General features: G+C 47.7%; 2 protein-coding genes across 4 annotated transcripts in view; one reads left to right on the forward strand and one right to left on the reverse strand.

Annotated features, from left to right (window-relative positions):
• Positions 1 to 16,578, reverse strand: part of cacng2a (calcium channel, voltage-dependent, gamma subunit 2a) — a 35,835-nt gene extending 19,257 nt beyond the window's left edge. Inside the window, exon 1 of the mRNA XM_040190332.2 lies at positions 14,588 to 16,578. Within this exon, the coding sequence (XP_040046266.1) occupies positions 14,588 to 14,813 (226 nt within the window). The 5' untranslated portion in view covers positions 14,814 to 16,578. The remainder of the gene's footprint in view (positions 1 to 14,587) is intronic.
• Positions 16,579 to 19,489: 2,911 nt separating this feature from the next.
• Positions 19,490 to 27,171, forward strand: LOC120827447 (uncharacterized). Of its 3 annotated transcripts, none has more exons than XM_078084153.1 (5): positions 19,490 to 19,619; positions 20,458 to 20,561; positions 24,834 to 25,430; positions 25,515 to 25,634; positions 25,972 to 27,171. In XM_078084153.1, exons 2-5 carry the CDS (start codon positions 20,548 to 20,550, stop codon positions 26,855 to 26,857), a joined length of 1,617 nt encoding a protein of 538 aa, XP_077940279.1. In that variant the 5' UTR covers positions 19,490 to 19,619; positions 20,458 to 20,547; the 3' UTR covers positions 26,858 to 27,171. The 3 variants fall into 3 exon arrangements, with proteins under 3 accessions (XP_077940279.1, XP_077940277.1, XP_077940278.1); XM_078084152.1 differs by lacking the exon at positions 19,490 to 19,619 and adding an exon at positions 20,001 to 20,376; XM_078084151.1 differs by lacking the exon at positions 19,490 to 19,619 and having other exon boundaries at positions 19,995 to 20,561.
• Positions 27,172 to 27,344: the final 173 nt, after the last annotated feature.

Raw genomic sequence — 27,344 nt, forward strand, 5'->3', positions numbered from 1 at the left:
GAGGAGAGCGAGCGAGAGCTCGTGGAGTCCGAGGGACGGAGGACGCGACGCTTCCCGTCGCCGTTGCCGCCGCCGCCGCTTCCCGTCGGGGGAAAACCGGGAGAATAAAAACAAATGATGACGTGACCGCAGAGAGACGCCATTAAAAGGGCCGATGTGAACGGATGGGGGAATTCATCTATTGGAGCGAAAACACCAGAAGGTTTAATCTGTATTTCATTTATTAAAGGATAATAAAAGACACATACTGTTGATTTCCCCTTTTTCACCATTTCAACGGACTTGTTTGTCTGCTTACACACGCGTGTCCTTTCCGTTCTTCTTCTAATTATCATGATTCATTTTTAAATATTTCTGTTATCTTCACCACTTGATTACCCGCCGTCATCACTATTCACATTTTCTCTCACTCGTTAGCGACTGATTTGAAGAAAACACATGCATGTCAGAAGACTCTAATCCATCGGATCGGATCTTCTTCTCTGGAAGATTTGACCACATTTCTTTTCATTCTTTCGCCGTTGTCGACCAGCCCGCCCGAAAGCCCCGAAAGTTTAAAACGACCTTCCGGGGGCCTTAAAAAGACAAAAAGAGCCTCTAAAATGCTTTGCAAACTCTGCTCTTGAAGCAGGCGGCGCTGGAGGAGCTTAACTAACCATCCGGTGAACTCGCCGCGCCGCAGTGGGACCTAAAGCGTCCGCCCGGCAGGACGCAGACGGGTCCCGCCTGCAGCACAGCGTCGCTCCAAGCAACCTCCACCTTAATCCCTCGCAGCTGAATCACCACAGCGGCGGGAACCGGGCAACATGCAAACGGCTCTGAGTGGAAGACGCGGCGGTTCTTGTTCCTCCACGGGAATAATCCCGCGGAACGCAGCTTTCTTTTGCTTGTCCTTTGTTCACTTTATTAGTGCACAGTGGGGAGATTTAAAGGGAAGTGAGAGGAGAGACGAGCGATGACAAGGGTCCAAGAATAATCTATAATAATCTATTATATATAATATAATTTATCTGCATTAATCAGTAAACAGTTTGATCCATCAAGTGTCAGAAACAATTCCACAAAGATTAAATGCCTGAAATCACCAAAGACAAATTACATCAAAACATTCAACTCAACCTTGAATTTCTGCCAGCGTCGCTTAAAAAATGACTTGACACACACACACACACACACACACACAACTTGACAGAAACACAACTCACACTACACAAGGTGGTCACGTAAGGACACCGACTCCCGGGGATGTTAGGAATAAATAAATGATCACACGCGTCCTCGCTGCAGGAAGCAGCGTGCGAGGAACCGACTCTCGCAAGGCTGCCGGCGAATTTTCAAGTTCAGGGCGACATCGCGGCTCTCTGAGCAAACGTCCTCGTCCTCGCCGGCCAAACGCCTACGATCAGAGGAAGCTTTTGTTTGTGCAGATGACGGGACGGCGCACGAACACGCCTTTTAGGTTCGTCATCGGAACTAAACGCGCGAATGTAGCACGTGGCGAGGTGTTAGCTCGCTAGCTAGTTTTCGACGCAGACATTTAGTGTCCAGGTTCTCTTGGGATGACGGTTTGTAACGCGATGACACGGCGCCGCATCAGGAGCACCCCGGCACGTCGCCCCGTGCAGAAGAATCGGCGGCGTGCCGACAGCGGGAAGCGGCCCGTCAATTCACAATAACTCTGCTTCACGCACACGTGGTCGTAGGAACTAAATGGTACGATTCTCATGTGTTATGAATCCAACAGCGATTGTGAGCGCCCACTCATGTGCTCAAAGTAGGGACATTTCCACCTACACATAAGTGAATGAGGCCTGACGTATCCCCCCGTAGATAACGTCTTCGCCGCTTCTATTTAGGTCAGCTGAAGCTAATCAAATAGCTGTTGTCTAACTTAGTGTTGCTTGGAAACAACGGTGACGTAATCTCCTCTGAGCTTCCTCTCCTCAGGTTTCACGGCCTCGCCGACGGGCCGCGGATCCGCTGACGATGAAGATGCGGCTGTGATGAAGTCCTGAACGATGTGGCCTCGGCCCCGCCGGCCTTTCCCCCCCCCCCGTGATTTACGCCACATTCCAGGGAAGTGAGCTCACGGTATCGGAGCGGAATCTGCACAGCGGAGCGGCGGCGGCGGCGCGTCGTAAATATCCCTCTTAAAACAGCTGCACATCGATCTTGTGAAACGTGCCGCATTCCCATTTAAATCAACCGGATTCCCAAATGGCATCAATAAGGGCGGGAACACTTGAGGACGGACCTGAGGGGGGGGGCGGGTGCTTTTAGTGGCGACGGTGAAAGAGCACAAATCAAAGGCAGTCGATGCAGCGGTTTCACCAGATTATAACGATTTCCGCGAGCAGCAAGAATACAGCAGCAGAGACGAACAATTTAACCTGTGTGTCCCTGAGACGGACTGAGACGGCATTTTGAACTAACGACGATGCTGTTATCGGTTATTTTAACCAACTGATTCCTCACGTGATCGGTTACGGGATCAAAGCTGAAGGGACATCTATCAGAAGAAGCCGATGTCCTCCAACCGTCCTCCCGTTCCCTGATCAGGGAGGATCCAACGTTAACGAGGAGGGATCGGGACAAACAGGACGAAGCGCTCCAAAAGCAGAGAGCATGCTGGGTGATGTGATCAGATCCGTGCTGCGGCTGCAGGGTCACGTTCTCGTAATGTAACGTTGAAATATGCAAATGAGGCGTTATCTACGCTAACTTTTTGTACATTTAGGAAACACCTGGATGTGCATTTTATGTTTTGGAATAAAACGCTCTTTCATTTTTTTTTTTTGCTTCCTCCAGTTTTTCCAGGATTTTTTAAAGGATGAAAACGGCTTTTGTGAAATTGAAAATCCTTCAATAAAAGTACAAATATCTTCAAGTCGATGACAACTTAAAATGTTGTCTTGATATTTAGACACTAACGGGGTGGACAAAATAATGGAAACCGCTGTCTAGTTTTAGTGTCAGATCATCAGAATTATCATAACGCTGTTGTGTAATCTCTTCAGGACGGCTCACAGGTCTGACTCACTGTGGGGGGGGGGAGGGTCCTGATAGCCCCCCCCAGCCTGTTAAATGCACTTTAACACCGCTCTCAGCTACACACACACACACACACACCACCCAAATACGCCGTGCGTCGGTCCACCCGCCCACTCCTCCCGTCTCCATCTCACTGGCATGGAAACCAGCACACAGGCGTCTTCTCTGTGGCTGTATGTAAAAAAGAAAGATCTCTCGGCCCTTTGTTCTGCGTTTGTACGTCGCCAGGCGACACTGACACGACACCACGACATCACAAAAGCGCCGCCGACCTGAACTGCTCGTCAAGGTTAAAGGAGCGAAGCGGCAGCAGGTGGATGTTCTGCTCGCGCGAGAAACTACACGATGGTCACAGAAGAAACGCGAGCGACGAGCAACGTTCAGACCTCCACTGCACAACGTGTTGTTCATGTGTTTTTTATGGTGTGCTGTATCACGTATGGGGAAATCAGCGCTCTTCAGTCCTGCAGAACAGGTGTGATTAAAAGTACATGTCCGTTTACCTCGAAAGGGGGGGACGTGATCGATGGGAGTCGAGCGCAGCCGTGATGTAGCACGGCGGAGTCGTATCGTAGTACTCAGGGCCTCTGCCAGCGGGAGAGTATCAGCGTGCCCCCCCCCCCAGAGCCTCTGGAGTCATTCCACCTGATACACATCACCGCTGCTGATGTGGTGCCCGCACAGCTGGAACTCCTCCGGCAGCTTTTAAAAGAGCGCAAATGTTCATCCGGCAGCAGAAATAAGCCGTAAAGGCACCAGAGCTTCCTGGACACGGAGCCACGGTCGCGTTGTCTTTTTACAGCGACGGTGAATCACTCTTCATGTGTCACTTTCTTTGAGGGGAAACGGGATGTTGTTGTTTTTTTTATCCGTCTTTCGGTAATAAAACGCGAGAACAGTTTGACGTCCTCGAGAGAGAGAGAGAGACGAGAGATGAATCCCGACTGTGAGATCGACGCTCTTATTATCATCATTTAAACCAGCACGAGGACTCCGGGGGATCGACGGCGCCCTGACTGACCTTAAGCTGGTTCCTCGTGGTCACCGGAGGACCACTTTCATCCTCTTTAACAGCGAGAATGTCAAATAACATGAAACATGCGAGTGTTTGATCCTCACGCTCAATGCTCCAGTTCAGAATAATTTGTATCATATTGTATCCATGTGTAAGATAATAACGACGATTCATGAATAATTCAGCGCTTTCGCAAAGATCCAGTTGTGTTCTCCTCGTCTTTTCCTGCATGAAACGCAAGCGCGTCTCCTCGTCACGAGGAGGTCCCTCACGTCCTTCTCCTCTTCCCAGCGTGTGATATTAATCTTCACGCCCACTCGTCTCCTCTTCTTCCATTTCTTTTTCTCCTCCTCCTGAAAAGCGTCCAGTAAAACCAGTGTCATCACTCCCACCTCCCCCACTGAAGGAGGGAGGCCAGTACTCGCTGGTATCGGTTGTGGAAATATTCATTCATTATTATTTCCTCTTCGGCCTCTAACGATGAAATTCTCCATAAATGCAAATTCTAACACCGTATTCTTTCCATGAGCCTTCATGTCGACTTCGTTCGGACAGAGCAGCACCTCGTGCGTCTTTGCAGCGGATTCCGAGGTGAACGAATACGAGTTCGCCCATGGACGGTTACTAATGCCGCTTTACTGCTAACACGGTGTCTCATGTCCACATTACAAATCCGGGGTGCGATTGGATAGCTCTGGAGTGGACACATTACTCGGTTTGCACGTTCCCGCGAGGCCGCGGTGCTTCGGGGGGGGCGGGCCGGTCGATACTCGCCATGGCGAGGCTCTCTTTCCGAGCCCGGGGGCCGTCTGCGTCCACCTTTCCCGTCTCCGCCGGTTACGGTGTCGTGTGTCTGGACACTAAAGTACAAAGTTACGCACTTTGATTCTGAAAGGAGTCATCGGCCATTTTGAAAAGACACCAGAAGAGAAAACATGAAAAAGTGACCATTTTATATCAACAGGCCCGAATTACAACCATCACAACATCTTGAAAATAGGCCATGGGAATATTTTCCCATTTGTCAATCACATCTGATTCATCAAAGGGACGTTGTGTTGTTTGCTTGATTATTTTTACCAAAGTAAAAGCTCAGAGTTCTACATCCCACCACCGATTGATGACGTTCACGAAATAAATGTCGACGTCACATCTGAAGTACGGCCGAACTCAAAGAACTGTTTTCATGGAGAATGTGCTTCAACGTTCGGACCTTCAAAATAAAAGAAACTTTGCTTGTAAACGTCCTTCACAAGAACAACGTGCTTTGCACCGAACGAAGAGACAGAACGTTATTTAAAGCGACGTAGCGAGTTCGATGTCTGATATCCGGTGAGCATTCGGTGGGTTTGTGTGCGCGTGTAGTTCAAAGATGCCTAAACTCTGAACATCTGGAGGAATCTGTCCTAATACCTTTCTGTGTAGCTCTCTAAACGCCCCCCCCCCCCCCCCCCCCCCCCTTTGGCCTGCCCAAGGCAGAATGATTAATTTGTGGCTATTGATTTCTCTTCCTGGGCTGAAAGTGTGTGTGAGAGGGAGGGAGGGGGTGAGGTAGCGTGAGAGAGGGTCAGAGAAGCAAAGGGGTGAGGAGGTAGAGACTTGGAGAAGGGGGGGGGGGGAGGGGGGGATACATCCAGTATTCAGTGTGGTGCTTCTCTGCAGTTCTTTTTTTCCTAATCTTTAATGTAGGAAAAAAAAAAGCCAATGGTTGCAGTCTGGATGCGTCAAACCGCCTCCCCTCAGTGTCTCCCCCCCTCCCCCTCCTCTCCCACCCCCCCCTCTCTCTCTCTCTCTCTCTCTGTGGCAATTGGCAATTCACTGAGTGTCCACATGTCATCTTCTGCCCTGCTGCAGCGGTATGTATGGGGGGGGAGAGCGGGGGAGAGCGGGGGAGAAGGGGGGGGAGGCGAGATGGCTCGGCGGATGGAGGCATGTATTCATCCGATTCCCTGTTTCATTTCATCTATGTAAATGCTGCTGGCTATGTTTGCGTCCGTGAGCTCCCCTCCTCCCCCTCCATCCTCCCCCCCTGCATTACCCCCCCATCCTCCCCCCCATCATCCTCCCCCCCATCCCCTCCACTCCCGCCTCTCATATTACAAGCACACAGTTTCCTTCCCAGCCAATTCTTCCCTGCCTCTTTTCATTCCTCCTCCCATTCTTCCCCGAGTCCTTTTCTTCGGTTAAATCCCCAAGTAGCTGCTGAGGAAATTTAATATCACCGCCTCCATTCAAATGACGGGGGGGGGGGGACGGGGGGAGGGGGGGCAGACGAGGAGTCACGGAATGGTCCTTTAATGGTTTTAATTGCGCCTGTACGTGGTTAGCAGGGACGAGCACGTCTCACACCAGCTCAGCGGTGACGCGTGGAGACGAGGGCGACCTACATCTCTCTGTTCCTGAGCGCTCCACACAGTTAATGAGAGGAATTAAATATGAACAGTGATCCGCAAATTTCCATTTTGTCAAGTGACCTTTTTCAAGGGCGCTTACACAGTAGCGGCGAGGGTTGATGAAAGGAATCCATATGCAGCACGACGGCCGCAAATGGAGAGAAATCTTCTAAAAGAGGAGCGTCAATAAACAAGGTCGCTGTTAGTTCTTCGTCTTCGCTTCATGGAACCAATAATTCATTCACAGCCTACAATCTCAAGTACACATAAAGATCATTTATTATTGTATTATGTGCTATTGGGCTAAAAATCTATGGAAAAGATCCATAAAAGCGACAGTGGTTTATCAAACCTGCAATGTGTAAGAAAGCCTCTGAAACACACACACACACACACACACACACACAGTCCATAAATGTGAGGGACGCTGTCTTTAGACGCTTAAAAACAGTGTGGCAAGTAAAAGGCAGAAGTGGGAATTGTGGGTGCAGATACCTTTTATCATTTTTACCTCTGATCGCATTGATAACGGCCGCATTCCATTCAGGTGAGCGACCCCCAGGATATTATTATTTGTTTAGGTTGCTGCTGTTTGAGAGGATAAATGTGCAATAAGACACAAAGACAACAACCCATAAGTGCAACATATGGATCCTCTGCTCTTACAGCCTTGTTCTGGCTATACAATCACACAAGAAAACAGCAGATGTTTGGAGGGGAGGTAAAGGGCAGCAAAGAGAGCAGAATCCCTTCTGGGTAAGTGTCTTTTTTAAAATACTCCAATTTGGTGCATTTTGGAAAATTATTTTTAGCCCTGACATGGGAATTACCTTCTGCACCGGAAGGATAAAAGAAGAAAACATATGAACGATGAAAAAGTACAGTTTTGCCTGCGAAAAGGGACGTTTATTTTGAAAGGGCACTCCGCAGGTCAGCGGGATCTCCATCTCCGACGCCAAGGACCACTGACGGTGGTCACGTGCGGCGGCCGGGTGATTTACAGCATCGCCGCTGTCGTGGCATGACTCGAAAAGGCACGCACACGCAATTCGTGCAGATTACGCGCGCGCAGCGTGAGCGAGGGAAGAAGAACACGTGCATGTGCGGCTCACGTCTGCATGACATCTGCAGGTGGAAGCGTGTTCGTGCGGCCGCGTGTTCTCTGCCGTGATCAGCAGAGACTCCCTGTCCTGGAAAGCGATCTGAGGGAGCAAAGGGGGAAGACACGCTGCTCCTCATCAAACATTCATCCCGTTCCTCAGAAACACAAGAGACGATGAAGGTGAGCGCGCACACACACACACACACACACACACACACACACACACACGGCAAAGAAAAGAGGGGGAGGAGAGAGAGGCAGATGCTCGCCTGGAAATTACATCATCCTCCTCCTCCTCCTCCTCCTCCTCCTCCTCAGCGGCCTTAGCAACACCTCGCCTACATCCGGATGCAGCGATGGAAACAGAGGCGACGTGGTCTGACTGAGTCGCTCTGACCTGCAGACGAAGTTCCGTGTCCAAAGGAGAAGCAGCGGCATCGTCAGCGGGTTCGCTGGATGCTTTTGTCTGAGAATCGATGGCGTGACACCGGGTTTGCATCGCGTCCTGTCGCGCGCCTCTTAAATCATCCTCCTCCTCCTCCATCCTCCTTCAGGTGGAGCGCCGCGCGGCTGCATCCAGCTGGTTCCAGCTGTGAGTGATGGAGGAAGCGGCACATCCGTTTGCTAAGGCTCAGCCACGCGGGAGAAGGTCGCGCTCCTGCCGGGACGTCAGACGACGCGTCAGATCTATTGTTTTAGTTTTTAGCCGGAACACAATCACAATCACCTCGTCACTTTGTGTTGCTTACGGTGTTTCACACGTTGGTGATTACAGGCCAGAGGGAACAACTTTTGAATTGGATGAAGGGACGTAAATATGAGTAAAAAATCCGTTTGAACAGACAGATGAAACAAAATGATGAGACATTTTGAAAAGTGAACACTGTTAATATGCTGGACACATGATGGGTGAAGACGGGGAATAACTATTGGGTGATTATTGTGATTCTTTGGTTGATAATGATCTAAATATGGAGGTGAGGAGGAACACAATCTGTTACTGTCTCTGATTTTCCTTTAAACACATAATCAATCCAGTGAGAACGGCGGTCTGAGGCGACGGCGCCGTCGGCTTTCCTTTGATGCACAGAAAACAGATGCATCACCGGAGGCCCCCGAGTCGTCTGACTGCACCACAAAGCCTCGAGCGCACACTTGAAACACGGACGCACACCTGAGACATCTGGACGGATCTCCTTCATCCCCTCAGACCGGCTGCTTCAACATCACTTCCTCAGATCTGTCTCCTTCCTCCTTGCCCTCTCCTCTATCTCTGGACCTGAAGTGCTCTCTTATCCATCAATGGTGACCCCCCCCCCTCCCAGCTGCAGCTACAGGAACCGTGAGGCCTCCTCCACCCCTTCCAGCGGCTCTCCCACTGGGTGCTGGAGGGCTGGAGGTGAGAACGTCTCTAGTTCCCGCTTATAAAACAGCTTTTGTGTCTAACGAATGAAATTAATCACAAAAAAATTGAGTTTCTCTTGTTTGGTCATTTATACTATTCGACTTCTACTCGACAATTATTTCCACTGGTTAATGTACCAGATACTTTTCTCAACGATTGCGTTCATCTGTTAATCTGTCGGAAAATGTCAATTACCTCAATCTGATTCAACGGCTTCATGTCTTCTTTTGTCCCACGATAAATCCAAAACCACAAAAGATCCATAAGAGGTGTTATTGTGGATGACAATAAATCCCATTCTAGTAAATGCTCCAAAAAATTGGTTAGAAGTTTAATTGCATCTCTACATCAACATATTCCCCTTTTTAATGCCACTTAAAGCATTCAAGATGCAATGAGCTTTTCCTCAGTGGAATGAACGATAATCTTGATACCAAACTGAAACAAACATGATTGGGTTTGATACGGCGGCTCGTCGTTACCGAAACAAAGTTCTTTACTGCAGAACCGTCGCTTTGGCTTCAGAAAGGAGCCAGAAAGTGTTTTAGTGACATGAGTGAACATTAACAAACAAAAAAAAAAAAAGAACAAAAAGGGCAAATCCGCCTGTTCCAGCACGCATTACATCGTCATCACTGGTGCGATCGTGGCTATTAGCATTAGCGGCGACTCGGCCTCCTGCTTCGCTCTGAGGTGATGCAGTGCGTTTGGGCGGTGTTCTGACACAAAGCAAATACGGCGTGACGGATTGCAAATTAACCGCGCCGCGGACACCACCAATTAATCAAAAGGTAGATTGTCGTTCTGTCGCCGCGCGACGGAGGGAAAAGAAAAAAGTAGCAGGCGACTTGCAGCTCCTTCAAGTGAGCGGATTGCATCTGCAGTTAATTATCATTTAGCGGCGGGTCTCTCCGGGATGTTTCCTCGGCCGGTGGAGGGGAACCGAGAGGAGCTCTGCTGCGATGGAATCAGAGATTGGTCTGCTGGTAATTACACTTCCATTGTAAGAGGATCAATTCTGTGTAATCAGAGTGCAATCTCACTGAAAATCGAGTGGTTATTCAAGCCACTTTAACACGGGAACTTTGCATTTTCCAGGGTAACATATTTGTAGATGCGGCAGCAAAGAGGAAACGCCGGGAACACTGGATTCTGCTGCTCTCGACCTTTGACCTTTGACCTCTGCAGTTGCTACTGGTCAAACTGTATTTGGTGTTCCTCCTTCATACACTTAAGATGTTTCCAGTCGTAATGCTAAGCTAAGCTAGGTGGCTGCTGGCTGTTTAGCTTCACATCCGCACTGAGAAGAATCAATACGTGAGTCCAAACCACCACAACGAAGCTTAATAACTGTATTCCCGAACTTCTGGATGGATTACTGCAGAGCTTAATGTTTTCATCGCTCACTCTGCTGGTAACGCCGACTTCAAGACAACACGTGCCGCCGCGTTTGATTTTAAAAGCAGATGTTTTTAACGGCCTTCCTTCCAGCGGTTTGAGATGTGAGTGTGAGGCGGCGCGCGAGCGCTTACACAAAGCCCAGCGTGTGTTTGGTATCGATTTGTTCTCCGGCCATGTAGGATAAAGATAGACCCCCCCCCCACCCAACGCCACCGACTGCGGCTAAAAATAACAGACACACACAGCCCTGCTGGCTGGGACCATGACGCTGTGTCGTGGGGTCAGAGGGGATAATTATTACGTTTTTCCCCATATAACATGTAGCTTGGAGCGCGTGTGTGTGTGGAGGGGGGGGGGGGTTGGGGGGGGCGTCTCCATGGCGAGCGGGGGACCGTATTTATTGGAGGGTGCCACCAACGTTCACAGCCACTCGCCCATCGACCACCGAAGCCACACGAGCCATCAATCATCGACTAAACCAATTACTGCTGCCCACCCCGTCGCAGCGGCGCTCCTTCAGCGAGACGCGGCGATTACTTTAAAACCTTCATTGTCCTCTCAGCTTTGGTATAATAATGAGGATATAATGTTTTTATTTGAAGGGATCAGGCACAGTGGTTCCTTCGGGGCTTTTAAATTGCGTTTGGGTGATTCCTTGTTCAACATCTGGCTTTGTGAGGAGATGGTTATGTAATGAAAACACAATATTCCTCTAGAATGAAAGTAAATAATATAAATGAAGAGTCCTGCTGCTGTTTACGTCCCTTCATATCGTCCTGAATACATAAAGCAACCTCTCAGAAGTGTGTTTGATGTGTGTAGCGAGCGAAGCTTTCATGTTAGATCACTAGAACTCAGACACGGAGGCTCTCTCCTGTCAAACTGCTGATACAGATGATGAACGAAATACTGCGGGAGAAATTTAGCAAATGCATTTGGTAATAAAACGTGGGTTTGTGAGGGGCGGGTGAACTTAAGCCCGAACAAGCCGACCGGCGCTCTTTGCTCTGTGAGCTCCGGCTCCTGATCCATCTGGAGAAGAACTGTATCGACGTGGCAGCGCGACAAACTCGAAGAACAAACACCGCCGACAGAGATGCGACCGGACTACGAAGGACGAAGGACTACGACGCGGCGCGGCGCTGGTGTCAAACCTAAAGTGACCCGAGGGCTGCACTCTAAACCGGATCGATGAAGCCCGCACTGATACCCGGGTATCAGCCGGAGAGGCCGCTGCAACGACAAGTACACAACCCGGAGCCACCGGCAACGTGGCGCGATGAGCCCACGACCGCCGGCAGGGAGCCGACGGAGTCACAGCGGGGGGGCGGATGCGGGACCCCGGACACACTTTCCATCCACTGTGAATGCAGCTGTAATCCGGCCGCATGTACAGTGGATCCGTGTCGTGACACAACGTAAGGCCACTTCAGCCCGGGGGGGGGGGGGACATTCTGCAGCTGGGTAATCCTTATCTGATTGGACTGTGAGACTAATCCCGCCCGCCTGTGCTGCTCTGCTATCTGCCGCTCGTCCCGCTGCACGCGCAAGATACGCAAACGCCACGCGTGCACACGTACACACACAGAAACACGCGCGCGCACGCACACACCACACTCCCACGTGTGCTTCTTGAACGCACACTGCATTGATACTCCCACGAGGTTGCACATAAGAATCACGAGGCAGGATGTGTTCACAGGGATCGGTGGTGATCGGCAGCAGCTGTGGGACGCCATGTTCAAGTGCGGTGGCCATTTTAGCCAAGAACGAATAACAGGAAGCACGTTTTTCCTACGTAATCTAAAACAAATACTCGCCACGGTTACAACGGATCTCCACATCTGGGGCATTTTCTTTTGAGTGATTAATTCCCACATTAATACATTTATTCAGATTCTTCTTGTCGATTAATCCTTCCGAACAGAACGCGACAACGCGCGCGGCTCCGTGGTCGAAAACCAGACACAAGGCGCCTTCCTTTCAGACGGACGGAGTCCACAACGCGCGTTTCGAGGCCTGAGGGCGGCGCCGTGACGAAGGTGGAGGCCTCGGACGGGACGGAGGACACGGAACCCCGTCAGCGTGGATCGCCTCCCCCGCCCCCCCGGCGAGGCCTCGTCTGAGAGGAGCTGGGCGAGATGAACGCCGGGGCCTAATTAACATCTGAAAGGTTGAACTCCTCGCGAGGGTCTGGGCCCGACGTGCCGGCCGCTCGTCTCTGCAGCTGCATCCGCTCGGCGCTTTTCTACTTCTTAACCGCGGCGGTTTCTGGTTTAAACTACCTATGATTAAATGTACTCGCTTCTTAAGACCCAATTTCCTGTGCAGGAAATAATTATAATTATAATTCAAATGAATCTGACCCCAGTCAGTAAATGCAGCGCCCCCCCCCTTTGTTTCCCCCGCTGCCTCGCCTCTCCTCCTCGGGGGGCTGTTCACGGACCACAAACGGCAGATCTGTTACCTGCCGTTCTGATGCCGGATTCTAAGGGAGAGACTCGTTGTGCCGAGCGGGCGGCGTTCGGTTGGCTGGTTAAATAACGGCGGCGAGCGGCAGTAATATAACCGTCTTGTGTCCACGCTCTGTGGCACCTTCGCGAAACATCTGGAGCCGGTGAAGCCGCGGTTTGCTGTTGTTGGCGCCTGAGCGGCTTCTCAGGAACAGCCGAGGTGAGAATCGTCAGACGTCGAGCTAACTATAACTTTTGGAAAATGGCGGCTGAGCAGGAAGTGTGCGCACGCAGAAGCTGTGGGCCCCAACGAAGGAGCATCGGGCTCAAACTACCAACTCACTAAAGCCACCGGGCGCCATTTCCCCACCGTTTCATACGTTATCATTGTAAAAATACCAAATCCAGGCGCTTTCGATTGGACTTCTGACCTGATCTCTTAAGCCGGGAGTCGTCGCGCCCGGCGTCCCCTCACGAGGTTACAGTTTGAGTCGGCACGACAACGCCCGCGCCGCAGGTCGTCCCGTTGCCGACCCGCGCTCGGCCCGTGAGGCCGTTTGACATCTGAGGTTCGAAGGTCACGCGGCAAGATCAGCGTGCGAGGCGCGTCGGCCGACACCTCCGCCGTGACTTTACTTTTGCTCACCGCGCACGCCGTCGCGGCAGGTTGGCCTTCTTCTGCCACTTCCTCGCCGGCCGCACCGCCGGCGTCCCTCATTTGAAGTTTCCCCGGTGTATCGATCCGCTAACATGACGGGATGACGTGTGACCGATCGTCCTCCGTAACTACGGCTCCTGCATATCTCATTTCATCATTTCACCTCCAACGTCTGACTGGAGGAACCGTTCCAGAGCCGTGTGGGAGGCTTTTATGCAACAGCTTCAGGCTGTAACCAGGAACCCACTTCCCTGCCTGCAGAAACGACTCTTTCTGGATTCTGGAGAAGAGGGTCGGGCTTCATCGTCCACATCCACGTTAATTTAAATTTAAAACGGTGTCTCCCGTTGTGTCGTTTTAACCAAAAAGGTCATTCATCTTGGTGAGTTTGTTCCATTTATAGAATAAAAGGTCCTGCTATTCGGTATTTCACAAAAAAAAGGCAAAACATAGAGAAATATGGAACAAAAACATAAATTGTGAAAGCAGAGTTATGATTGTTCTTTTCAATGAGGTAAATAATCTTGCCCTCAGATCTTTCTTGCGACCCCTTGAAAGGTGTTGAAACCTGCGTCAGAGAGAACGCAGCGATTTGCATTATTAGCTCCAATGACTTTTGTTCTCGCCTCGTGATTACTCAAAATGAACCTATTATCCTTTGTTACAGGTCGCATGTGTCATCTCAACTGCAAAATGCGCTCTTCTCTTTGTGTGATGTTTCACTAGAGACGTCGAGGAGGTCAAACTATCCAATCACCCACGGGAAAAGTGGAGTTGAAGTGGATGTAAGTGGAAAGTTTCAGTCTCCTTTGACCTTGTAGACCTTGTAAGCTTGTCACAGGTTGCAGGAGTGAATCAAAGATTTTCGAAAAGGACATTTTATGGCAAATACACCATTTGTTTCCTCGAGACACCTTCAGATTCCGACCAAGGCCCAAACCGTGTGCCTATCGGAGTTTACAGGTATGGGTGTCGTGCCGTTTGCCAGTTCTGCCCTTGAAACATCATGTCTGGTAACAGAGGCCCTCGCATGAGAGGAACCAGCAATAAACGCGTGCTGTGCGCCGTGAACTTTGAACCCTTTCTGGGTTGAGTTTTTGTATTCTTACCTTCTAAGCAGCACGTCCTCCAGAGGCCCGAGTGGGTCATCACCTCCTCGTTCTTCTTGCTGGTCTCGTTCTCGCTCATGGACTTGCTCCGGCAGACGCCGCGCGAGTACAGCCAGTAGTCCGTGCCGACCGCGATGGTCATGAGGCTGAAGGCCGCGAAGGCTCCCACCGTGGTCAGCAGCATCTGGACTCCGCGGTCGAACAGACCCATGTTTCCGCATTCCATGAAAGGGGGACCCCCTTTCCTCTTGATGTACAGGAAGTAAATATTTGAAAATTTGCGGGACCAAACCAAACCGAAAAAACGGGATATACTCGAGCCGAAGGCGAGGGAGGGCGGACCAGGAGGATGCGGTAGGAACCTTATGGTTGCGTTTGGGTGAGGACCACGACACGAGAAAATCTGAGGACGGAGGAGAGAGGAAGAGGCGAGCGCGTCTCCCCTCTCTGTTCCTTCTGACTCTTATTCGCCCCCCGAAAAAGAAATGAGGAATCAGGTACGCAGAAGACGATAGCGCTTCAACGGGCCGCCAGCTGCAGACGGGTGGATAACAAGGGGCTAATTACGTCCTGAAGCCTACAGAGGCACAGCGAGGCCTAAAAATGGAAGTGAGATTAACCAAACTGGGGTTTATTCTCGACGGGCCTGCGAAGGAAGAGCAGAAAAGGCCTGTTTCCTGACTCTAAAGGTTACAGCTGAGCACAGGGCAGAATTAGCATGAGCACAGAGATGGTTTGGGGGGGGGGGGGGGGGGGGTGTTAGGGTAATGGCAGGCGTACAGTACAACAGTTCAATATGTCTGTTACAGTGAGTTACAGTTACTTTAGTCTGAGGCTGTAACAGTTAGAATTAAGAATTATAACTAAGCCTGCAGCTGCGGATTATTATGTTAAAAATAGTTTTATTCTAATGTGTGAGTCAAAAGGGGAAGAAGATAATAAAGTCGGGAAGGAAACGAAGGACAGCAGGGAAATCTAACATATCAGTGCAAAACAAAAGAGAATAAAGAAACGGACGCTTTCGAGTCCCGTCGAGAGGGAAAAAAAGACAAATTCTCGACCTGCCGTTTGTTTAAAAGCACGAAAGCAAAGGCTCAACACATGAATTGATTAATTAGCAGGCTGTAAAAGCGCACATAGACACAAAAAAAAACGATAGCAACCGATTAAAAAAATGAGAGAAAAATGAAAATAAATGAACGGCGTCGATTTTCCTTCTTCCTAAAATTCTGATCCCCAGTTTCCATATGGAGCTCTATCGCTCTGGGAAGCTTTCCGCCGAAAATGGGGGTCTGCGGTCGGAGGAGGTTCGGTCGTCGACGATCCGGAGAGAGCGCGGAGCATCCAGCGGGGCGAGCCGACCATCACTCGACATAGAGCCGGCGGGAGGAGCGCGGGGAGTCGGTGCGGGGGGAGGAGGACGCCGCCGCTCCTGCTGCTGCTGCTGCGGCTGCTGCTGCTGGAATATCCGAACGCACCGCGGCGGAATCACACCCAGGACCGGCCCGTCCGTGCAGCCCCTGCGCCATGTAACAGGAGGACAAATAAATACCGTTGAAAGTCGCAATCCGCCCCCCCCCCCCCTGATTTTTTTTTTCTCTCTGTCCCCTCCTCCTCCTCCTCCTCCTCCTCCTCTTCCTCAGTCTCTCCTCGCGGATGCAGGTTTCGTGCAGGAGGAAGAAGAAGTGAAGAAGATATTACACAACCGGGAGAGAGCGACGCTGCACGGACCCACACAGACACGGTGTCAGCGGGGCTACGCGCTCAACAACCCCCGAACCCCCCTCCAACCCCCCCCCCCCCTCGGTGGTCGGAGGATGAGTGGTGTCAATGTGAGGAAGATGCTGCTTCTTCTTCTGTTTCTTTTGTAACGGCGCACGGTGTGTCTTGTGTGTGTGTGTGTGTGTGTGTGTGTGTGTGTGTGTGTGTGTGTGTGTGTGTGTGTGTGTGTGTGTGTGTGTGTGTGTGTGTGTGTGTGTGTGTCTGTGCTGCAGCGATGGAGGCTCGTTGCTGGAGAGATATTAAATATTTTTAAATTCCGTTTCAGTGAGTGGGGGCGAGGAGGGGGGTGCTCTCTCTCTCTCTCTCTCTCTCTGGATGGGAGGATTTACCTAATTAACTGCATTTGTACACACAGGCTGAGATTAATGCATCTATTGCTTATTAGCGTCCGATCCAATTGTTGCAGCATCCGCTCTTTTCTCTCTCTCTCTCTCTCTCTTTCCACGCATGTCTTCTCTGGAGTAATCTCAGTAAATGTTTGACTTCCGGCTTCACTTATCTCTCTTTATTTCTTTCTTTTCTGTCTGTTAACTGGTTCCATCGATGTTAGTTGCTGCTGCATCTCTGAATGCACACGTGATGTGATCCTCTAACGAGAGGAGAGCAGCGAGGAGCGAAGAGTCTGATTTTAAAGGTTGCAATTCATGCACTTGCATTAAATTCACCTTTTTTTTTAAATGACCGACTTGCATGCAATTAGTGTGCAGTGTTTGCACAGTGTGCGTGTGCGTGTGTGTGTGTGTGGTGCTGAAAGGACAGCTCCCTCCAGCGGTGCTTTCCACATGTGGAGTCTGTCGCCCCCTGCTGTTCAAACCTCTGTCTCACAATCAGAAACGAACGTCTTCGTTCCTCAATTTTTCAGGCTGCTTTTTTAAAAACGTTTTTTCCCAAAGTGTATTTGGCCCCTTGTGTTTAATTCCCAACTTATCCTCGCTATCTTGTTGCCTAGCAGCGTTTGGAGCGTAATGGATCACATTTACATGTATTTCTGAAATAAAAACATGTATTCTGCTTGTGGTTCCTTCTCTTTGAAGGCTGATGTGTTTTTGCTTCTCTTTTCTTCCTCTAGTGTGTAACCTCCTGAAAATAAGAATTGTTTTGTTCCACTACTCAGAATGAGGCATTTACACCTCCCGAACCATCTGACACAACAGGAGCAATAATAAATAATTGTGATCTTCCCATCGGTTTTCGCCCGTCTGTCAGCGAGCAAAGCGTTCGAGACCCGCCGCTCTGAAGATGTGGGTGAAAAAGGTTGTTCAGCTTCTCGTGACCAACATTGTCAGTCAGAGAGAGTGTGTGTGTGTGCAGGTTGGACTAAAAGGTTCTCATCATGTTCCTCTCGGGCCTCCGGACACTCAGACACTCAACAAATGAAACCTTGGGAAAAAAAGTGTTGTTGTTAAAAATTCCAAAGCTCTGCATGAAGGAAAGTCCATGAAGTGTGTTCCTCAGCAGCATCATCTCCAAACCAGCTGTGCAGTAAACTCTCCCTGAAGCAAAATCCCTCCTGAAGACACCAGAAAGCCAGCAGAAAGACCTCGAGCTCCGGCTGAAGACCTTGCTTGGGACGCCCGTCCCCCTCATCAAACAATTCCCCCTGACGTGGACTCTCTTTGTTGATCTGACTCGGCGAATCCGGCCCTAATGGGGGCCTTGTTGTAGAGCGGCGGCCCCCGGGGGGGGGGGGGGTTGAAGTAAATTGGAGTAAAAGAAGAGAGAGGGAGGGAAAGGAAACAGAGGCTGGCTCAAAGGTGGTCGCACTTTGAACGCAGTAATTGAGCCTCATTAGAGGCACCCGAGGGCCCTCTGGTGTTAAAACACATTTCATCCCTCCAGGAGGAGGAATTACATGCTCACAGAGGCCTGGATCCAACTTCTTCTCATTTTGTAAATAGGGTTTTTTGCGCTCCTTCTATTGTTCTATTATATTTATACATTATATAATAAAAACACCATCAGTGTAACACTTCAACAGCACCACAAACCACATCACCAAAAAAACGGGTCATTGTAACATGACCCCCCCCCGCCCCTCCACATCTGTGTTCTTCAGAGTGCTCTGCAGATGTTGCCTCGCGTGTTGTGAGGACACTGCGGCGTCAGCAGTGTTTCCACTCGGATCCCTCGGTGTCGGCGCTGAGCCGAGAGCAGCTGAGTGAGCGTTTTAACACCCCGTCCTTCGCCTGCGTGGCCGGAGGAAACCTGCTCAGGGCCCCCGGGGGGAGGGGGGCTGTTGGGCCTACTGGTCCATGATGCAGATTGATTTAAACCCAGTGCAACCAGTGCTTCCATGATGTTGAAATGCTTTTACTGTTTTTGGGCGGGATTCATCAAAACGTCATTAGGAATATGATTTCTCAATTACTGAATTACTTGATTTGTTGCCTGATCTGAGGTGAATTGAGATCAGCTGGGGCAATACATAAAGATTACGGATGTCCAGTTGCCATAGAAACAACAAAGTTTACCAACAGTGTTTAATCCATCAGTGTACAGCCCTCTGAATCAAATTATTCCTAGAATTTTTCTTTTTTGAATCAGAAGATTTTAAGTTTAAGGATTTCTGTCTTTCAAACCACTGGATGGTGCCGTTGACCCTTGTCAACGGCACCATCAAAGTGTACTAAACCATGAAGGTATCATTAAAGTATAATATGCATTAGGGCACCGGTTTTATTTCAATTTCATGTTATATTAATTTTTTTAAATAAAATAAATACACCAAAATATGCTGCAAAGCTGCTTTTCACCATCACTATTTTGAATGATTAACTCTCTTTTAAGGTTAAATGTGTTCCAGTAACAGTTATCCCTGTAAAGTCAATGTTTTCGCTCAAATGTAGTTTCATAAAATGGAAATCAACTAAAGTAACCTACATGAAAATGAATGATAATACATTTTCATAGCGCTCTAAAAAGGAATCCAAGGGAATATACCGGATTTGACTTAAGTACAGTACCACAGTATCACTGTTTTCGCCTTTAGCATCTATAAAGCAACCTTTCCCTTTACAGTCACTTAAATCATAATTTTAAATCTTATTATCAACTTTAAACCTCCACGAGGGCAGCATCAGGAAATCAGCAGGTGACTCTCGCGAGATCTCGTGAACTCGCGAGGATGAAACCGGTGTTTTACGTCCAGCCCCTTAGGTAAACCGAGCTCAGCTGATCGGCCTCGAGTTGGCTGGATTTCAACAGTCGTCTTTGTTTAGGAACCTTCTTCACCGAGTGAAATGACCCGGAAGTAAGTGGCCGCCAGGATGAGAGCTGTTTGAATGTTCCAACGCAAAGGAGCTCCAACGCTTCCCTCCCGAGCTCCTTCACCATAGAAACCACTAAACCAGATACACACACACACAGATCATTCCGTCCCACAATTCCTTGCGGCGGCAATATTTAAATAGTTCATATTATTCGGCTGCTCACGAGAAATAACGACCATGACCGAGCAGAGCAGGTCGTGCCAGTAACCATTAGCATGACTCATTTATAATAAAGGAATACTTTGAACTTGATGTTTTGTGTCGCCTCTATGACGGCATCTAAGATGCCTCTTTGTTGTTGTCCATCTTCGGAGAAATGGTAGTTTCGCCGCTGCAGACTGACGTCACTAACTTGCGTCTCTCGTCGCATCATAACCACGTTGCTCAGTGGACGCGTCGCATTCCATAAACATAAAGAGTTTCCTTTTTCCTGTATCCTCATGAAGTCTCCTAACCATCTGTCCTTGACCCCGTGACGTTTTCCGGGGACGTCAAGGAACAGACGTTAGGAGGCATTTCTTTTGACAGTTGGAATCAAACCTCAGTTATGTCTCCTCTGGGTGCGGTTGTTGAGTTCCAGGAGGAAAGGGAAAGGAAAGGAAACGAAACTCAACACCGTCATCGAGAAAGAAAGCTAAACATGTGAAGGAGGCGCAGTTCACGGCGCGAGGGCAGTGAAGAGAACGCCGAAGGAATGAAGTTTAGAGAACAACAGCCGGAACGCGTAAAAGCTTCAAAGTTGGGTGCGGTTGACGAGTTCCACCTGTCGAGTCGGAGAAAAGGAAACGAAACTCAACAGCATCTGCATCTGTTCTCCAGGGTTCCACTGAGAGAGATCCAGTCTGTTCGTAGTGTCACCACACAGGTGATACGATTAGGAACCGAAGACGTCACACGAACACGAGGACCATGTCTGCTGCAAGGTAAAGACTTTTAACACAAAGAGGAAACATGTCACATAAAGTACGTGTGTTAGTAGGAGAGACACACACGACACGTCATACACTTGTTAAATACATTTTAGATACACTGGTGTGGTTTTGCTCATGTTGCATGTTGTGACGTTATCACCTCTTTAAGCACCGGGTGAGATTTTAATTTCACTCTCACAGCAGATTCTTTATGGTGCTTGAAGAATCTATCAAATCAAGATGTAATATTTAATTTCAGTTATTGTGGATTCTTGCTTCCTTTTATTACTGTTTATTTATCATATCTTATCTTTTAAAAAGAAAGTTTACAAGGTCTTTGTTTGCCCTTGACCCTTTGCGGTTGTAATCCTGTGTATTTCCCTGCTGCGTTACTGATAAAGGATCATCTTATCAGCTCTTAAATGGTTTATGCTCTGGAAAGTAATTTATCATCTCACAACATCCTCAGAATTTCTTTGGGGTCAATTTGAGGGGAAGAAGAAATACTAGCATGCATACTCATTACGTGACAAATCCAATGCTCTCCCCTTGTTTCTTTACAGATTACGTTGTAGAAGTTTATCTTGTCTGCATCTCTTTAGTCATTATGGGAGTTTCTTTTGTGTGTAATTTTTGTCCCGTTTAGTGTCTCTGCAGATCTAGTTGTTGGAATGCATTAAGCATTCCAAGTATTGTTCTTCTATTCTTTATTGTTGGAATGCATTAAGCCTGTGTTTTTCAACCAGTGTGCCGCGGCACGAGGCTGTCCGGTGTGCCGTGAAAAAATATATATTTTTACATACTGTCACTTCATTGGTGAAAAAAAAAAAGAGCCAACTTGTGTTCGTGTGTCGTCGCGCTGTTGGTGGTATTAAGGATCAATACTATATAATACAATGAATACAATATTCATGGTTCTGCGTGTGTTGCAGAGCAATTCACCACCAGAACAACAGACGGAGTGACGTGTTTTGGTGAAGACTACCCAGAGAGTCACATCTATTTATTTATTTATTTATTTATTTGTTTATTTATTATATACTTTATTGCCCCGTGCGTCGCCACTGCTGCTTTTCATCACGGACACATTTGTCCCGTATTTTCCTCCACAACTTTGCGCACCTCTCGACCGGTGTTACACCCCTACTGGTTTTTCCACCTACTGGTTTCCCTACGCGTGCGTGTTTGTGTTCACTCCACAGCTGCAGATGTGTCCGCCTCAGTTCCCTGATTCGTCACACATTCACAAACATATTGCTGAAAATCTTCAAAACGCCAATCACCATCTACTAATATATTAAGACCAAACCCTGCGTACTGCCCCGTGGCGCAGCGCATAGCGCGAGCATCAGTGTGATACGTTTGCATTTTGCTGCATGGGTTCGCAACCTGGTCGGTTCGATCTTTTAATATATTTTCTAAACTTTGTTTTGTTCGTGTCTGTGGTTTACGTCACGCGATGGCCGTAAGAAAACAATATCCTTTCTTTATCAAAATGTGTCGCCGCAAGCCTGCAGCCTCGTGAAGAAGTAGCGTTGCACATGTCCTGAAGCGTTCCAAGACACGCCCAAGGTAACCAGTTGTTTTAAATCCACGACACCAAAAGGTTTCCTCCATGCTGATCTACGTCAACGAAATGAATAAATTATACTAAGGGTCAACAAATAGTTGTGTGTCTCCGTGGCGCACTGCTAAGAGCAGCCACCAGGTTACTATTTTGATGTTTTGATCCCCCGGGTTCGAATCCAGGTTGTGCCGATCTTTCCTTTAATATATATTTTTATATAAATGTTTTCATACGTGGCCGTGATGTGGTGCTCACTTATACAATCATAAACGCTGCAATGGATTTGTGATGCGTTTTGAAGATTTTCAGCAATATGTTTGTGAATGTGTGACGAATCAGGGAACTGAGGCGGACACATCTGCAGCTGTGGAGTGAACACAAACACGCACGCGTAGGGAAACCAGTAGGTGGAAAAACCAGTAGGGGTGTAACACCGGCAAACCGGCGTTTGCGGCGATCTCCCTCCGTGAATCCAACCCGCTTCTACAACCCGCCAATGACGGCTTGTATAAGCGCTCATATTTACGCATTTCTTCTGACAAAAGTTCTTAAATCTGATCCGTTTCTCTCGTAAACATTCTTCGTTTTAATAATGGTGCTATCGGGCTATGAAAGCGGAAATGTGAGACTCCGTAAAGGACGTAGTTAGCGGACTCGACACACGCAAGGACGCAAGGAGGTGTGAAAAGCGACGCAAGGGACAACGCAGAAGCATAAACTAGGCTTAAGAGATACTGGGCATAAAGCCTGTGCCATCTTGGCATTAGGATGATGTTAAGTTTAATAAAACACAACAAATAGAACACGCGTTTCCCTGATTTCTTAGAGTATATTATGCTCATGCTGAAACTATGTTTGGGATTGATTTTCATATCATTTCCGATTGTTGGTGTGCCGTGAGATTTATTCTGTGTCTTAAGTGTGCCTTGACGCAAAAAAGGTTGAAAAACACTGCATTAAGCATTCCAAGTATTGTTCTTCTATTCTTTATTTCAACTTATTCTATTTCTTCCGTGGCACCTTTCACACTTTCAGCTATTAAAACCGTTCAAATATTAAAATGTTCAGCTTCTTTCCAGCTTCCGGGCTATGGCGTTTCAGCTTTCTACCTCTTAAGCTTGAATTTATATAAATCAATAATCATTAATATTTTAACATGGTTTTCAAATGGAGTTTGTTTTCAAATCCTCTTCTTCAACTTTCAGATTTTTCAGCTTCGCAAATCTTTCAGCTACAGACACCATTTAAACTTTCAAATGTTGACACAAGTCTCAACTATTTTATGAAAAAACTGCTTGTTATCTATTGTACGTTTTTCATAATCACTGATTATGTTTCACTAGTTCTTCGCTCCGTTTCTGACTTTTACATGAGTGTGTATTGCGTCTGCTAGATTGGGGACCTCGAGGGCTAGAGTGTGAGGCAGCGCCAGAATCTTAGTTTTGGCTTAAGGAGTGTTTGAGTGACACAACCTCTGCCAAAACCCCATAGGCTCCAATACAAATCTGCCGACATATTTCTCTAAAAATCCAGAAGGTACACGTTTTGTCAACGGCGATAGGAGCCGTATTTATTACCGGACAGACATAAAAAGCACATCCATGCGTTCGGTAGAGTCTTGGGTCTCGTAAAAACGCCGTATTTTTTAGATAGCTGATATAGTTTTTCGCTGGTAGATATTTGTTTGAGGTGTGGATTCTGTGTAACTCGCTGTCCTGTCTCTGCCCTTTGCAGCAGATCGTTAATGATCACAGGTGCGCCGTTGTCGTGGTTACTCGCTCACACGCTGCAGGATCTCTGTCTGTGACTCACAGCTGCTCCTATGACCTGATTAGTGGAGTCACATGACGCAGCTATGCTTTCTGTCAACAGACCAATGTGATAAAGACACTCGCCCCCCCTCCCCCTCTTTTTAGTCATCTCAGCTTTTGTTATTTCTGTACTTTTTAAAATTCAGTTAGGCTCCTGCAACTTCTGTATTTTTTAGAACCTGGAGCCGTCATGGCCCAGGGGTTAGAGAAGGTGCGCTGGGAAGCACAAGGTTGGTGGTTCGAGTCCAGGCTGCCCCCATGTTCCATGCTGAAGTGTCCCTGAGCAAGACACCTAACCCCTAATTGCTCCCCAGGCAAAAATGTGAAAAGGCCATGGTTTTAAAGTCGCTTTGGATAAAAGCGTCTTCTAAATGACCTGTAATGTAGAGTAATGTAAATGTAATGTAGAAAATCTATTGAAATTCAGCTTCCTCACTTCCTGTATTTTCAGCAGTTTTTAAAAATTATTTCTGCTTTTCCTATGCCTCTTAACATCGATGTTTTAATATTCATTTCTGTATTTTTTTTTGCAAGATTTCACATTTATTTCAGCAGTTTTCATTTCTGCTTTTTCACCAAATCTATTGAAACTCCTTTCAGCTTCTCCCATTTCTGTATTTTCAGCAATTTGAAATTAATTTCAGCTTTTCTAATATCTGTAATTTCAGCAAATGTATTCAAATTCCCTTCAACTTTCTGTAATTTCAGCTATTTTTAAAAATTCATTTCAGCTTTCAGCTTTTTGCATTCCAACGCATTTTCAGCAGGAAATGCATTTTCTAGTTAAGTGTAGTTAGTTCTTTGTGAGATGTAGAGAGTCTGTCTGAGTCCTGTCCAAAGCTCCCAGCAGCAACACAGTAGCTTGAATTACGTTTGAGCTTTCACTAACAGGAGGATGCTTTACAGGAAGGAACTTCAGGAGGCCATGTGCTGCTACGTCAACGACACCCTCATCTACGTCAACACAGTGAGAGAATTCTGTGAGCGGGTCCATAAGTGGACGCTTGGGAGGAAGACCGAGTTGGACATGATGATGGACATCAAAGAAAGAGCTGACGGCATCGACCCAGGCCTCGACCACGTCACCCAGTCCAACAACAAAGTCATGGCCTTTTTTTGGTACATAGGGAGCAAGTTCACCCAGGTGACTGCAGACAGCAGGCGCGCCGAGCTGGAGGCGGAGCTGGCCGCCGTGCTGAAGGACACTCTGGGAGGTCTGGAGGAGCTCCACTGCTTCCTGGACGCAGTGGAGAACCTGGCGGTCACCTCGCTTCATGTTTTCACGGACCAGAACTCCATGTTGCATCTGCCAGAAGGGATCTGCCCAGAAGACATTCAGGTTGTGATCAGCGCTGCACAGATGACCTGCGATCTCCTCATCGGGTTCAGAAGAGATGCTACAGCCTTCTTCCTTCCCAAACTTCACAATGTGGAGGTGCTCTCGTATCAGCTGGACAAGTACATTACAACCACACAGACAATCTGTGAGGAGTTAGAGAAAAGGTCAATAGATATTTCCATAATCATATACATATTTAGCAAAATAAATACAAATATTATAAAATATGAATTTGTGCCTTTGTTCAGCTCCCTCAGTGACTTCTGCATAGAGATGAACGATGAAACCCTGGTGGATCTCGATGTGGATTTGTCTGAAGATGATATTGAAGTGATGTCTTGGCACATTGAGGAGCTTGAGGAGATCAGGTAACCAATAAGCATCTATGGTTCTTTTTTCTACCAGATCCGTTCTGAAGTAATGTTTAAACACATCAAAAAGAAAAAAAAATTAAAAAATGTAATCCAAATGTCCTTTAAATCCGCCGTAAGGACTGAAATGAAATAATAGTTGTTTTATGTTTGTTGTCCTACAGGAGTCAACACACACTAGAATGTGTCCTTTATTTCAGATTGTATCCACTTGTTCTTGTATGTTGATTCTATTATTTTGGCCTCATTGTCTCCTCCAAAGAGAACCAGGTTCTAATCATTTTCTTCATACTGAATTTTAAAGTGACATTTAACCTTTTTTTCCTTTCGTTAGGATGAACCAGAGCTTCCGGACGGTGTTCTTGTTTCAGGGGGAATATTCCAACTTCATCTCTGAGATCAAAGAGCGACAGCCTCGGATGCTTCAGTTTCTTGAAGACCTTGAGAAGAATGCTGTTCAGCTGGACCAGATGAATAAGGGGGCAAAGATCTCCAGTGTGGTAGGCAGCTCAGTGGGGGCAGCTGGAGGTGTGCTTTCCATCATCGGTTTGGTATTGATTCCTGTAACAGCTGGAGTGTCTTTCGCTCTCACAATGACTGGGGTGGGGATGGGAATCACCAGCGGGGTCAACGGATTGGTCACCACTGCCACAGAGATTGGTGTAAACAATAAACATCAAAAGCAAGCCGGGGAGATCTTCCAGAGCTTCATGGAGGATGTGCAGATTCTCCAGGATTGTCTGGAGGAGGTCAGCAAGAAGGTTTCAAGCCCAGAAGATGTGGTTCTGGGAGTAGGCATGGCGCTATGCAAAGTTGGTGCTATTGGAAAAGGCATCGATGGACTTGTGGATGCGACCAAAGCTGTTAAGATTTCCGGGTCGGCAAGGGCCGGTCTCATCGGGCTCAACGCTTTCTCCCTGGGCATGGATATCTTCTTCATCTGCAAAGACAGCATCGGTCTGGCCAACGGCAGCGAGACCGAAGTCTCACAGTTCATCCGAGCCAGAGCCGCACTTTGGCGCTCCGAGTTGGACTCATGGCAGAAGATCTGTGACTTCCTGTGCAAAGGTCTGCTGACAGCAGAGGAGAACCAAATCATACTGGAGATGCCATTTTATCCAGAGAAGGAAATGAAGAAACATGGAATTGGAAAGAAAATTTCATTTGAAGTTGATGAAAAAGAAAAGATGGATGAGAAAAAGGCATGTGTTGTGCAGTAGTGCTTCAGTGACCACAGAGGATTATTAACTCTTAAATTAAACGCCATCAAAATGTGTCTTTAGGGACTTCTTAATTAGCTGTACTTCTCTTGACATAAACCAAATAAAATAAACCAAGCATGTGACACATTATTCTGTGTAATTTAGCCCTTTACCTGATGATAAATACTAATGAACAATGAAATTACAGCAAAAAATGATGTTCTATTCATTCAGTGTGTAAAGCTAAATATGCACATTCTTCTTCTTGCACAAATCGATGAATAAGAATTTTAAAATGTGTTTTTCTGTTAATAAAAATATCTTGTTATGAATAAATATTATTGTATAATACTTTCATATGTACAATATTAAAGTAGTAAAAGTGCAACACTGGTAACGACTACTGCAGGAATATCGCTTGTGTTGAAGGTAATATCCTGGTCGAAGAGAACTCCCAGATTCCTGACGGTGCTGCTGGGTACCAGAGCAATTCCATCCATAAAAA

Source organism: Gasterosteus aculeatus, chromosome 11, assembly GCF_964276395.1.
Source record: "Gasterosteus aculeatus chromosome 11, fGasAcu3.hap1.1, whole genome shotgun sequence".
Lineage (NCBI taxonomy): Eukaryota > Metazoa > Chordata > Actinopteri > Perciformes > Gasterosteidae > Gasterosteus > Gasterosteus aculeatus.

What these genes read in the sequence shown, in the direction of transcription:
- LOC120827447 (XM_078084153.1), top strand. An exon ending in TGTGAGGAGTTAGAGAAAAG is followed by an intron (nt 25,431 to 25,514) that starts GTCAATAGATAT and finishes GCCTTTGTTCAG; the next exon opens with CTCCCTCAGTGACTTCTGCA. An exon ending in GAGGAGCTTGAGGAGATCAG is followed by an intron (nt 25,635 to 25,971) that starts GTAACCAATAAG and finishes TCCTTTCGTTAG; the next exon opens with GATGAACCAGAGCTTCCGGA.